General features: G+C 55.3%; 1 protein-coding gene across 8 annotated transcripts in view; it reads right to left on the bottom strand.

Annotated features, from left to right (window-relative positions):
* The window catches only part of GRIK4 (glutamate ionotropic receptor kainate type subunit 4), a 433,666-nt gene that overhangs the window by 63,024 nt on the left and 356,280 nt on the right, over positions 1–14,362 (bottom strand). For 7 of the 8 annotated variants that reach the window (XM_051819403.3, XM_089313654.1, XM_051819410.3 and 4 more), the window contains 2 exons: positions 13,700–13,807; positions 9,451–9,654 (listed from right to left, as the gene is read on the bottom strand). In XM_051819403.3, coding sequence (XP_051675363.1) covers positions 9,451–9,654; positions 13,700–13,807 — 312 coding nt within the window. The remainder of the gene's footprint in view (positions 1–9,450; positions 9,655–13,699; positions 13,808–14,362) is intronic. The other variant, XM_051819416.3, reaches the window with a different exon arrangement.

The raw sequence follows: 14,362 nt of genomic DNA, 5'->3' as shown, positions 1-14,362 counted from the left end.
TAATTCTGTATTCCATGAATGTTTTGAAGTATATGTGTATGGAATGTAAGCCCTGGGAAAGTAAGAAGTGTGTCTTATTCAACCAGAAGTTATAACCAATGTTGAAGCCACAGTCAATACTAGCTGAGGGTAGGAGGTGAGTCAGTGGGGTGAACAGGGTCCCAGCCTCAGGTTCAGGAATAGGGCTCTTCTTCCTGAGGAAGAGGTAGGTATGATAACCAAGGTTTGGGGCTAGCACTTAAGCTGCCACCGATGGTACTGGCATCCCACACATGGGTGCCGGTTTGAGTCCCAGCTGCTCCACTTCTGATCCAGCTCCCTGCCAATGTGCCTGGGAAAGCAGTGAAGGATGGTCCAAGTTCTTGGGCCCTGCACCCATGTGGTGTTCACGGATGGAGTCCCAGGCTCCTGGCTTCAGCCTGACCCAGCCCTGGATGTTGTGGCCATTTGGGGAGTGAACCAGTAGATGAAAGATCTCTTTCTGTCTCTCCCTCTCTGTGACTTTGCCTTTTGGATAAATAAAATAAATCTTAACAACAACAAAAAGGAACCAAGATGAGCAGCTTCATAGATTCAGGGGGACAATCAGAGCTGAACTGCTGGGTAAGTGAGAACAGGTCTCGGGGAACAAGGCAGAAGCTAAGTCCACGTTTGCCAAACCTGAGCTCTTGAAAGCACACACAACCTCAGACTAGTGCCTGGGGAGACTCAAGAATGGAGCACTCTTGGAAGACCTTAGGACACCACTGTCCAACTGTTGCTATGGCTTCCTCCCCTCCCCCACCCCGGCCAGCTCCCCACTCCCGGCTCTTCTGCTGAACCGCGGGCCCATCCCTTGGAAGGCTTTCAGACGCCTTCAGGAATGTGTTCTCATTTCCTCTGCAGATGCCGCTCTCCCCCAACAGCTGGCACTCAGTGGGGAGGGGAGATAATTCCCGCCAAGTAGGCCTTCTGACAAATTCCCAGGCTGCTTCCAGATCCCATGGAGACTGGCACGGTTCCCCAATCGGCGGTAGATGAAGTAGCGCCAAACCTAACTAATCTCCACACCCCTCGAGATTCCCCAAACCTGCTCTTTGGTGGAAAGCATCCCCCACATGGGTCTACAGCTGGGCAGGCAGAACCCTGAGGTCTGACCCTGAGGCTGTGGCCGCCCTTCTCTGGGAAGGGGCTCTGTGGGAGACAAGGATGCCAGCTGTGCACCTACACAGGTGGTGTTCCCGTGCCATTCCTTCACCCTGTCCTGCTCGGGGTTCCCCTGGCAACGCACCCACATGTGTACACTTTCTTGTCCGTGTCTGTACTGCCCCTCCCTCCATGACACCTAGTTAGTAAGCTTTCCAACACTGAACCAGGGGCCAGCGCTGTAGTGCAGAGGGTTAAAGCCCAGGCCTGGAGCACTGGCATCCTATGTGGGTGTCGGTTCAAGTTCCAGCTGCTCCACTTCTGATCCAGCTCCCTGCTAATGCACCTGGGAAAGCAGTGGAGGATGGCCCAAGTACTTGAGCTTGTGCACTTATGTGGGAGACCCAGAAGAAGCTCCCGGCTCCTGGCTCCTGGCTCCTGGCTTTGGCCTGGCCCAGCCCTGCTCATTGCGGCCACTTGGGGAGAAAACCAATGGATGGAAGACCTCTCTCTCTCTCTCTCTCTCTCCCTCTACCTTTCTCTATAACTCTGCCTTTCAAATAAGTAAAATAAATCTTTAAAAAAAAAAGACTGAACCCAATCTGATTTGTACTCTTACCCCAAATCCCTAGCACACTGACCGACACACAGGGGTGCTGAATCATTGCCTGTTGATTGATCAATCAATTGAAAGCTTGATTTTTGAGCCTTGGATTGATGGTTGGGTTGATATAAGTGTGATGAAGGACTTTCTTTAGGTTCGTGGAAGAGATGCTTATCACACAGCACCTTGCCAGGCATCAATCAAAAGAAGCATGAAGACTTTACTACTGGAGGCACTGAGTTAGGCGCACACGGATGTCAAGATGGGCATCAGGCTCACGGAGTTTCCAGTCCTATTTGCACAGAGAACTCCCGCACGAGAGCCCCCACGCAGGAGTCCTTTCTGCCTCCTGCTCTCCTATCCCCGCAGCACGTGCTCTGGTGTTTCTGACACTGCACTCATCTTGTACGACTTTGTGTCAAAGTGATTTCTGTGCGCATCTGTCTGTCTTTGGAGATGGACAGTTCCTAAAGGAAAAAGACCTGGCTTCCAATCTTAGCATTTCTCCGGGAGTCAGCCTCTTTGGGCTCCATCTTCTTAGTATGTACAAGAGGACTGGTCACAGCCACACCCACTTTCCAGACAAGGGGGATGAGGACATTGGCGTCATCCAAGTGGCTCTCTCAAACTGGCCTGAGAGGGGACAGTGCCTTTAATGCCATTCTCCTGGGCCATCCTGTTCCTTCCAGTTCCTCCAGCAGCACGTGCAGAGGACAGCAAGACCAGACCCCGGTCGCTTTCCACTGCAGTCCCAGTGGTACAGTGAGAATGTGAGATTGTGGTTTAAATAGGTTCCGAGTCTGGGCTCTGGCCACTTGCTGTAGGTTCAAGCTTGTGTTAACTACAGAACTGTCTGAGATCCTTGTCCCCATCCATGGAATGGATAATCCCTGCCTCACGGGGCCAGGGAAGGACTGAACGCAGTAGTGACTCCTACAGGGGGGTCTGGCCTTGTCAGGAGCCAGCAGTCCCCTCCCGCTTCTAATCTCCCCATCCTGGTGGCTCCGCTTTGAACTGGGAAGAGACATGACCAAATGTCTTCCATTCCTATCCTCAACAGAGCCAAGGGAACCAGAGGAAGAACACCTGGGAGCCCATGGCAGAGCCCTCCACGGGAAGCAGGTGAGGACCACGGAGGGCGTGGCTGGGCTCATTCTCAGTGCAGGGCGGGGTGGGGGGCACTGGAGGCCCATCTGCCATCTTCTGGAGAGTGTGTGCCCACTCTTGGGGGGGCCAGAGGGGGACCTGGGACCCAGCTGCAGTGGTGACAGCTCACACGGTCACGTTAGAAGCAGAGGAGAGAGGTCACAGTCACGAAGCTGCCTCTGTGGCCTTTTTACCACGTGCAAGAAAGGGCTTGAGTGCCAGGAAGGAACTGTCACGGAAATCAAAATGAGATGCGTGTCCTAAAACAAGAGCTGGGCAGGGCCGCAGAACAAAGGCTGAGAGGCAGCCCGCCAGGAACGGCTGTCTGTGAACAGTGAACCTCCTTCCTACCCAGCTCTCTGTGGGCTGCATGCAAGGGTCCCCCAGGAGGCCCCAGTAGAAACGGCCTGTCCCAGAGTCAGACTGCCCCTCCTTCCTCTCCCAGGAGGCAGGGTGACCTTAACCCATGCTTCAAAGTCTCCCACCACTCAATAGGTCCTTGAGTTTCAGGCTGTCACCCCACCACACCGTCGCCTCCTCTCCCAGGCATCCTGACTGCCACTGCCTAAATCCAGCCCCAACCCATCCTCCCCGATCACTGGCCGGCTGTCTAAGGAGAAAACCTGCGTCTGGTCTTCCCACTCACAACCCTCCCCCAGCTCGCCTGCCAGCTTAACCTTTTGGAACCAAGGCCTATCTATCATGCCACTGCTTTCTTCAAATGAAACAAACCACCTGCTCTTCTGCGGCTCCACGAGCCTCTGGACACAGTAAATATCCAAACATATAAATGCCACCACCACCAGCCCGTGGCTGCAGCTCTGTTCTCCCCTGCCCATCTCATGCTTGATTGGAGCCGCCCAGAGCCCACGGCATGGTCCTGGATGCACCTCGGCACCCACCATACCCAGAACAAGCTTTGCTGTCAAGACCACCCTGCTCGACCCTCAGGACGGGCTCAGGCATGGCTTTCTTGCCGATGCTCCCCTCCGGTGCCCTGTGTTTCTATCAGACCCGGCTCTGCCACTCACGTCCCATGGGATTCCCAACAGGCTCCTTGCCTGCTCTGTGACTCAGCTTTCTCCTCCATCATCTTTGGCTACAGTGAGGATCGCGTTAATATACTCAGGTGCCTAGAGCAGAGCCCGGCCCAGAGGAAACACTTGACACGTGTCAGTCATAATTACCAGGATCCTCATCATTGTAACCATGATCACTGGCGCGTGCGTCGCGCTGTGCGGTGATTCTTGGTTTGCCTGTTGGCCTCTCTGAGCGGAAGCTGAACTGCTATGGGCGATTCCTCACATCTGAACAGGGCTTTTCAGAAAGCGAACTCTTTGATGGATAAGTGAATGACGGAATGAATGAATCTTTGAATTGTAATCAAAGCCCATCTCTCCCTGATCGGAGTCAATGCAGAGACCAAGCCTTAATGAGGAAGGCCCAGGAAAGCCCTCCCTGAGTGTGGCTGGCACAGGGGGGGGGGAAGTTGAACACTCACTGTTGGCCCCTGGATCGGGGGGATCTTTATTCTAAAGGATGCAGAATAGAATTCTGTGACCTATTTGCAGTTGAAACAGTCTCTGGCTTCCAGATGGGAAGCAATCCCAGAGGACCAGTTTTTTGTTTTTTTTTTTTTTTTTTAAGTGTCTCTGTACTCCCTTCCTGGCGCCATGAGGCTCAGACAGGAATGGTCCCCTCCCGGGTCTCTGGCCAACTCCCCCCCAAGGTCCTTTCCCCAGGAGGGGAAGTGCATCGAGGTATTTCAGCTTCATTTCCACTTAATTCGTCAAAATGTCATTGGTAAGAGCTATTTGATGTCCAAAGCTTATGAGCCTTGAATCTAAGCCTTCCAAAGCCCTTTTCTTTTTGAACCTGCATGTCCCATTCTGCCAGCGCAGAGTGGAATGCCCACAGCGTGCTTTGTTCTGAGCTGTGAAGCTACATGGAGGCTCCAGCTCTTCAAGTCTATGCTCCTCTGGCCCAAACAGGGCCCTGAGAATGTGAAATGCAGCTTCCGGGGCCAAAACAAATCCAAGTTTGAGACCCTCCCAGAAAGCCCTCTACAGCGGTGGCATGAGCCATCGGGCGGGGGGCAAGAGGCTGCCCATCTGGTCCGCTTTACACGAAGCTTCTTGCTTTCATGCCAACCAGACTCCACCTTGAGATGGGTTCCCACCAAAAGACATGCCTAGAGGATTTTCACAGAAATGCAGAAAGTGTGTTCCTGTGCCCTTCTACAAACAGCAGGCCAGGCACCCAGGCCCACCTCCTAGAGCAGACAGACAGGAAGACACTGCGGCTCTAGAATGCCGAGTGCCGCCACCCAACACTACCGACAGTGCCACTCACGCACGCAGGCGGCTGCTCTATCCATTGAGCCCTCCAAAGAGAGTGCTTGCCGAGCCCCTTGTTGGAAGAGGGGAGTCTCCCTGATGTCCAGGCTTCACTGCCTGCTGCTGGCACGTGGTCGCTGTCCAGGGAAGACAGGTGGGTAGCCGTGTGCGCGCACACCTCAGGCACCTTCTGCTTGTACACGCTCGCTTTCCTTCCAAGTTCTACTTGCGCTCCTTGGGTGACAGTCCCAGATGACTCACCTGTGCCTGTAGGCTGATGTCCAGCCCCAGCCTAGAGGCCACTGGTTCAGGATCCTTGCACCTTGAGTGGAAATCTGAAGCTTACCCCACTGTGATGCAAATAATGCCTTTAGCTCCTCACTGTTGATGGAGGATTGGTTTCTATTTATGTATGTATGTATGTGTCCTAAGGACTGCATTCTCCTTCAACAAGAACAGGGCACTGAGAGACTGTGTGGTATGCCTAAAAGTCAAGTAGTAAGGACTCCAGGGCCAAACCACGACCTTGGGTTTGCTTGGCCAGGAAGATGCCCTCTCACTGTTACCAATAATGCTCCAGGAAGAGCGCCCAGCACCACCTGCGCTAGTGACGCACAAAGGGAGGCTGGCGCCTCCCCTAGGACAGGCTCAGCAGGTTCTGCCTCCGCCCTGGCGGCTGGGGCCGTGCACCCTGGTATCCCACCTGCTCTACTGGCTGGCCCTTCAGTTGTCTCACCTCACTCCTTGTACCATGGGCTTGCGGAGACCTCTTGGCACCTGTGCTATGAGGCTGCAGGTGGGGAGGAGGTTACGGCCACGCCCACCTACTGGCTCAGCTGATGTGATAGGCCTTGCACTGCGAGCCCTGACCCTGTTGCCCTGGGCTCTGACTTCTCCAAAGGCTCTGGAGGGTCCTGGTGCACAGCCCAGAGTGTGGGGGCGGTGACAGCCTGTGCTGTGAGGGTTTGTTCTCACCACACAAGTCCCCTCCCTGCTACTCAGTGCTGCAATAGTTTCACAGCATCTCTGCAGACTAACCATCAGCCGATCAGCCGTGCTTGGCACAGCGCTGCGGCCAGCTCACTAACGCACTCCCGCTACGTGCTCTCCTCCCATGCCTGCCCCCTCCCCTCCTCCTCACTCCTGCTTCCTGGAAGCTCTGGCTGTGGATTCTGTTTTCTACGCAGCCTGGCTGAAGGAAACTCTCCTGCTTCCACATCCCAACCTCTCACATGTGTGTGCGTGCATGTACGTGTGTGTGTGTGCGTGCATTTGCACACGGGTGTGTGTGACCTCACATCTTTACAAACAAGGCTTTGCAGATGAACACAGCAGCCTTCGAAGAAGGGGAGGGGAGATGAAACAAGCTGCCCCAGAGCACACAGCTAGCGAGTGAATGAACTGAGATCCTGACTTGGATCTGCCTAGCGTCAAGGGATCGATGCTCTCTCATTTCTTGGGCACTGAAGTCAGACAGACAAGGGCATAAACTCTGGCTTTGAATTCACTGGCTGTGCGATCTTGGCCAAGTGACTTAGCCCACCTGTGCCTCCATTTCCCCTGAAATTTTCCAGGGTAGTTTAGGGGAAGGCTCTAGGGCAGAGGACAAGCCATAATCCTCAGGGAACATCTGTGATAGGTGGGGTGCCAGGGTCTCCTGCCGCTGCCGAGGGCCGGCGCGTGTGGCACCCAGCCAGCCTGCCTCCTGCGGGGCTCTTCCCTTCTCCTGGTTCAGGTAACTCCTACCTGTCCTTCAGAGTTCCAACATCTTTCCTGGGGGAAGCTTGCCCTCTCTGCCCCCTTTCTTCTCCAGACAGAACCCCACTCCCTCGAGCTGCTCTCTCACAACTGCTCCCTTGCACATATCACGGTATGAAATTAGACACGCACTAGTGGTCACTCATGAACAACTGTCTTGCTCGCTGGTCTAGGGATTCCTGAGCACAGCACCCATGGTTGCTTGCACCCCTTGGAATCTCCAATGTCTAGAACAGTCGAAGGTGCTCGGTAAATATTTGCTGAGTTAATGGGCTAATTACTTATTAAGATCACGTCACCAAGTCTTGATGAGACCAAAGCAGCCGTGCTTTTACTCGAAGCACGATCTGGAGTGAATTTTAAGATCCCCGTCTGATTGCACAAGTCACTCGGTAAGGTAGCTGCCTGTCCTTGAGTGCCAGCCTCCTCTCCCTCTTCTGCCAGTCCAAGTCACAGCTCATTAGGGGACTAATAAGGAGACGGCTATGCCCTGGCACCACCATCCCTGAAGTCACCCTGCCACGCCCCACGCAGCCCAAGGGTGCAGAAGCAATGGGCTCAAGGTGACCCGGATGTGTGTGTGTGGTGGGGGCACGAGGGTGAGGACAAGGCCTGGCCTGTCACTCCCATGCTTAACTGCTGGGCTGAGCCTGCAGAGCGGAAACCCAAATTGGAACACTTGTCACGGAAGCGGCGCATCCCATTCTGGGGCAGCGCACACGTCCCCAGCAGTGGGAGCGCCCTGCCCAAGCCTTCGCCCCCCATGAGGGTCCTCCGTGGACTTGTCAGCCGTCCGGGCACAGCCCCTCTCGGGCAGCCAGGGCCCACCTGTGAGCCAGCGCCACTCTGGATGCTTCCCGATTCCCTGAAGGAGGTTTGCAGACACTGTCTAGACTGCTTGCCAGGGAAGCTCCTAAGCCAGGCTCCCTCCTCCGCTCTCACCGCGCCCTACTGTTCCCGGTGCCTGCTCAAGGACTGCTTCCTCAGTGCTTCAACTAATATTTGTATCCTTGAAGATTAGGATTCTAAAGATTAATCTTAGATTCCAATTAAGAAATCATATGAATTCAACAAATAACTGAATCTGAGTTCGAATCCTGGCTCTGTCTCGTACTAACACTGTGGCTTCTGACCAGTCACTCAAGCACACTGACCTTCAGACCGCTCATTTGCAAAGTGAGGATTACATGGAGCTAAAAGGTATTTACTTTAAAATTTAATTTATTGTTTATTTTTATCCATTTGGAAGACAGTGATCAGAGTCAGAAGTAGAGAGAGAGAGAGAGAGAGAGAGAGAGAGAGAATCTTCCTCACATTGGTGCACTCTCCAAGTGATTGCACAGCCGAGGCGGAAGCCAGGAGCCCAGAACTCAGTTAATCAGGCAGGGACCCAACGACTTGAGCCATCACAGCTGCCTCCCAGGACATGCATTAGCAGGAAGCTGGAGTCAGAAGCAGAGCCAGGACTGGGACCTAGCAACTACAATAAGGGATGGGGGAGTTACGAGAGGCAGTTTAACTGCTGTGCCTAAAGCCAGCCTCCACCAAGATGTATCATAAAGAGGATTTGAGACACAGCGCGTAGAGCACCTTGCACATCAGCGCAAGCCGGGAGCCCCTCCCACTCTCGAAAGCACAGACGTTCCAGGTGGCATTGAGAACCCAGGTCTTGGCTCTGCGCGCTGGGTCCTCGTCCCTGCCTCATCACAAACACTCAGTTGTGGAAATATTTTCAGCGACGGAACAACGGTCTCATTAAATTTCACAGTGGTTCTCAGTGAATACAGAGAAAACAAGCGGTGTCCCCCAGGAAGCGCTTCCGATACCCTCGCTCTAAGCTGATGGCAGACTGACATCCCGCCACGCGCACCTGCATGTGAATCAAGTCTCCACACCCACCCCGACAGTCGACAGCTCAGCCAGACACACCGTCCCCTTAGTCTGCACAAGGGCATGACGGACGGCGCAACAGCACACGAAGCAACAAAGCAGCAGCCCTGTGACCAGCTCCTCTGGCAGGTGGTCCCTTTCCCCTGTTATTTCACCGCAGCCCCCTTGACCTTCTCCCTCCTGCATCAAAGCCAGCCAACGTGTGTGTGTGTGTGCTCTACACCCCAGGGGTCCGTCCCACTCTGCCAGGGGACGCCAGTGCGCAGCAAAATCATCAGAACAAACCAGAAACATCTAGATCACCCCAAAATGGAAGCCAAATGCCCTAATTCATGCTAATCATGAAAGCTTCAGTGATCTTTTCCCAGGTGCTGGACTAGGACAGCCATTGAGTAGGGCTCCTGGTGGCCTTATTGACCAATGTCCAGCACCAGTGCCCAGCTCCGTGCCAGCTCTGTAAGGAGCTGGGGCATGAATGAACACACACATGAAAAGTGCATGACCGACTGAGTGAACACACAGCACAACTTGACATCCGCCCGCCGCCCTCCCGCCCCACCCGCGAGTCCGGATCACCTGGTGGCTCCTTACCCTGGCGATCAGCTCCCCGACCATGCCCGTCCAGGTGCCGTTGGCCTCAGGCACGCCGTAGACGCCGTCCCCCACCAGGCGGATCTTGTAGTTGAAGCGGAGGATCTCCGCCAGCTCCTTGAGCATGTCCACACAGAAGCCCTCGTAGCGGTCATTGCCTTCCATCTCCTGGTGGTTCCCCTTCAGCATTAAATACGGGTTTTCCTGCAGCAAAACTGGGCAGCTGTCATTCTCATCTTAGCCCTGGCGTCTCGGCCACGTGCGATGGGGAGGGCCAAGGCACGGGAGGGAGGGGAGCAGGTGGGGTGAAAGGGACCCCTTTGGGAGTGGCAGTTACGCCCCTCTCCTCTGACCCACTCCTTAAAGCTGCCCTGTGAGGTGCTTCTCATATCAGGATCACACAGGGCCTCCCACGGCACAGAGGGTCAAGATGCGGCCACTCTACCTTGTTTAAGGTCAACATCTGGCCCCACCCTCTCCCCCCAACCTTTCTCTTGCTTTCCTTCCTTTTGATTATCTTACACAGACCCACTGCTGGGCAACCTAAGATACAAGGATGCTTACAATCCAGCAGTTTAAGAGCGCACACACGAGCAACTGCACTTGAAGGCAGGGTGCATTGGGAAGATGGGTGGGCCTTTCCCGCAGAACACCCAGAGAAGGCTCCACAGGGGAGTGGGATGCAAGCGGACGGATGGAAGTGGTGTGAAGGCGGAGGCATGACGGGCCAGGGAAGGGCACCATCAGAGAGGAGGCTGGGAGAGGTTAGTGGGGACGTGAGGCTTGGGGACAGGTGTGAGGGGAGATGGCTGAGCACGGTGGCAGAGATGGTTCTAGAAGAAAAAGGGGCACGTGCTGAGATGCTGGTTTGCTGAGCTCAAGCTGGACAGGGCTTCTGGGAGTGGGGTGGGGTGGAGCTAGATTGGAGGCCATGGGGGAGTAGTATGATGAAGCGAGAAGGCAAAAGGTCGTGCTCGGGAAGCACTAGTTCCAACCTGGGAGTGGCGTGGCTCTGATTCATGATCAAGTCCACTGTCAGGTCAGTGAGGACGGCCAGTGTCCCCGCCTTCCACATGTGCTGTCCTCAGCTCAAGGGCTTCCCCTGCCCATCTTCTGCTAAACCTAACTTGTCCTTGTCCTTGCAGTCACCCTGCCTCCTCCCACCAGCCCACTTCTCAGAATGCCCCCTGCACTCAGGGCCACCCTCTTCGCACCTGCTCCTGGGCTGACCCGACCTCCTCTGCCCTCTGCACTTCCTCCACTGACTCCAGCACTGGACTGTCGTTCAGTGTGTGAGTGACAGGTGCCAACATGGCTTTATGGACAGGGTTCGGCTGGGGGCTTCCATCCTGGGGATGGCAAAGTCCTGGGATATCTGATTATCATGGCGACTGTCAGAAAGTTCTCTTTCCCAAACACTCTCTACTCTCAAGTTAATTTAAAATCCACTGACATATTCAGTGTAAATACACACAGCCTAACTAGCAGGGAGGGGGCGTGGCAGCCCAGGATCAGAACAGCTGGGGTCCCTGGAACTTTCACAGATGCTGGGAGACAATATAGCAACATGTTTCACACTGGCCTGGCACAGAAATTTTGTGTGTTTGCTGGTATTAACCGAGAAATCACTCACACGTCCCAAGTGTATCCTGATGTGCACGAGAGACAACATGGATATGTGCTGGGTTTTAAGGGATAAATCATTCAGGATTACCAGGCGCCAGGGAAGGCGCACCAGTGATCACCCGGGGGGAGGGGGGGGGCTGAATCAGGCTCACTATTCCTGCAAAGAGTCGCCCACTCGCATCAGCCACTCAGACACAAGCACAGAACCAACACAGGCTGTGGCTTCAGTGACGCCTGCCGTGTCTTAAGCATCACTGCATGTCACAGAGGCCCGCCAGCACCCCGCCCTCACGAACACATGTGTGCATATGAGCATGCATGTGTGTACACGTGGGCACACGCATAGACACGCTGATCAGAGTGACTCCCTCAGTACAGAAACATGACTCCGTGGTCTCAGTGTAGGATCTGCACCAAAGCTCCAAGCACAAATCCCACACCCTGGGAGACAGGAAGCAAAACCCAACAATTTCCCGTCTCCCTCCTAAATTCTCCTTGGCTGTTAAGGGCCAGTTCCTCCCCTGTGGGAAGGAATTACTTCTCTCCAGTACTGAGCTACTGCTCTGGGGCAGGCACCCTTGCCTCGAGGGAGCTCTCATTCTAGACGGGAAGGTAGACACTCAAACAGGAGTCTCTGATAGGAGAGATGCCTCAGGACAGGAGGTGTGCAAAATGCCAGGGATGCACAGGGCAGGAGGGAAGACTTCATGGAAGAGGTGATCTCTGAGCAGAGCTTTGTAGGGTGCATAGGCATTTCTGGCCGGAGAGAGGACTCACAAGGAAGAATATTCCAGGCAGAGGGCACAGCACGTCAAAGGCATGGAGAGGCACAGGACAGTGACCGATCCAGCACCGGGGAGGAGGTGGGCGAGGCAGGCTGGGGGTTTCTATGATTATGAGGGGTTTCTATCCCAAGCTAAGGGGAGGCGGCCCCAGGCAGGCAGTGGAGGGTTGTAAAGCAGGAAGTGACAAGGTGATTCTGGTTTTAGAGAGCCCACACTACAGGCAGGGGTGGGGCCAGGCTGAGCAAGTGGGGAGGGAGCCTGTGCAAGGGCCAGGGGGCTGCCCTGGAGCAAGGCACATGGGCCTGCGTTCTGCAGGAGGGCACTGGCTGTGGGACAGACAGGAGGACAGACTTCCGGACTTGAGAAACACAGTATCCTCATCCAGTACTGCTCTTTTACTGCTCCCCCACTGGGACAGAAGCACCTTACAGCTGGGGCCTTGTGACCCCCTGGATCACGGATGTGGTCTACGTGCCTAGGATGGTGCCAGGCATATACCAGCACCCGATAAGCTATTCATCCACTGAAGGAAGGAAGGAAGGAGAGAAAATATTCAAGGGACTCCGTCTCCTTCCAAGTGAAGGGACAGCCCGCAGCCTGGCGGTCTACTCCTGCCACTGCAGACCCGCCCCCGCCTCCTCCACCTCTGCCTCCTCCCTTCCCTCCTCATGCCCTCTTCTGGGGAGAGCCTGCACTTTTCTGCCTTCACGATCTACGCTTGCATGCCTCGTTCCCAGCTTTCACCCACCCTGCTTACAGGACGTCAACGGTTCCTGCCAGGGCTCCTGGGCCCAGGAGACCATGAGGGCAGTGAGGGAGGAGGTAGCCAAGCTCTTTCATGATCTCAAAAGACTTAGGAGAAATGGACGCATTCGCACGCCTTGTACATTCTGTCGTGATGAGAGAGAGCAGGCTAACCCAGACATCTTCCGCTATGCTTGGCGCTGGAATGATACCAGGGTGGCGACACTGGCTATCTCCTGCTGATAAGATGCTGGGCCAGGCAGGGAAATACACTTTCGATTAGCTACAAGGGAAAACGGGGAGGGACAAAGTAACTATTGCTTAATAGTGCAGTTGGTGTAACTGACAAATCTTCCAACCTGAGTTCCACTCTGGGGCAGACAAGAAATACCTTGGCTGCATATGCACACACTCATCCGATCTACCCAGTCATAGCCTCTTCGTGGACAGAGGCTGAGGTCCGCTCATCTTTGGTCACCAGGACTACACAAGGTGCCTGGCACGTGGCAGGAGGCAGTGGCAGAGGACTCGGTCATTATTAAACAGAACCGAATCAAATAAAAAGGAAGATGGTCCCTTGGCCTACGGATGACCTAAGAATTCTCTTTTCCTATCTGGAAAGGAAGAAACAGGCCAGGCAGATCCACAGCCCTTCAGGTATGCCCTTGGGGCTGTGGCAGGAGAGGACCCTCTTTTGTGCCCAGCAGGCACCAAGCAAGGCGGGCTGCCGGGAGGGGGCGGGGGCCACCCCAGTGGGCTGGATCTGGCTTCCTGCACCTCCCTCGTAGGCTCCCCTTCCCATGGGGTGCACAGCTGTCCTGGGTGTCAGGGCGGCCCCTGGAAGAGGCATCCACAGCCGCCAGTGGCGTCTGTCTCTCCACCCCAGCCCGCTTCTCCAGCTGCTTTTTGGAGCTCATCAAATATCATTTCCATATGAAGTAGCGACTTGAGTGTTGTAATTACACTGTCAGAAATTGGCCTCGGTGCTGTGATTAGCGCTCCCATCCTCTGTTCCCTGGGAAGCCGGTGAGTGCTGAGGGCCGGGGAGGCGCCCTGGGGAGCTGCAGCTGGGAGGCCCGGGAGGCCCCGCTTACCAGGATGGTGGTGACGACCAGGGTGGTGTTGAAGAGGCTGTCGGAGATGTTGGAGGCGTAGAGGCGGCTGTCCATACTGAGGCCTTCCGCCACGTGCCACTGGCCGATCTGAGGAGAGCAATGGAGACAGAGGACTGGGAAGAAAGGGGCCAAGGAGGAGACTGGGTGGGCTGTGGGCTCCAGGGCTGCGAGGCGCCCAGGGGCTGGGCCCCTGCTGTGGGCTGGGCTGCAGGTGAGCCTCGGCAAGAGGGAGGGGCAGGGGCACGGAGCAGGGGGTGCTGGATGGAAGAGGGGGCACCTGTGGAAGTAAAGGAAGTGAGGAAGGTAGCCTCGGAGAGGAACAGAGAACAACCGATGAGGAGCAGGACGTGGTTCAGGGTGGCTCTCTCACACGGGGAACCACATCGGTCCGAGGCAGGAGTGGGCCACATGGCCCCTCTGCTCTGGCCTGCCTGGCACAGCGCTGCTGGCCTCCGTGAGAAGCACGGGGCATCCTGGAGAGACTGGAAATACTTTGGTAAATGTTTGCGGCGTGGTTGCAGGGCTGGAGGAACGCATGCGGGGAAGACCCAGAAGAGGGAGGTTGATTCACCTGCTCGCTGTGAGAACCCATGCAGTACTCACATCTCTGAGCCTGTTTTCCCCGCTGTCAGCGGGGAGGGA

Source organism: Oryctolagus cuniculus, chromosome 1, assembly GCF_051225735.1.
Source record: "Oryctolagus cuniculus isolate XC-2025 breed Fujian yellow rabbit chromosome 1, ASM5122573v1, whole genome shotgun sequence".
NCBI lineage: Eukaryota > Metazoa > Chordata > Mammalia > Lagomorpha > Leporidae > Oryctolagus > Oryctolagus cuniculus.
Note: the sequence above shows the minus strand (reverse complement) of the source record. Positions and strands in the feature narration are given on the sequence as shown.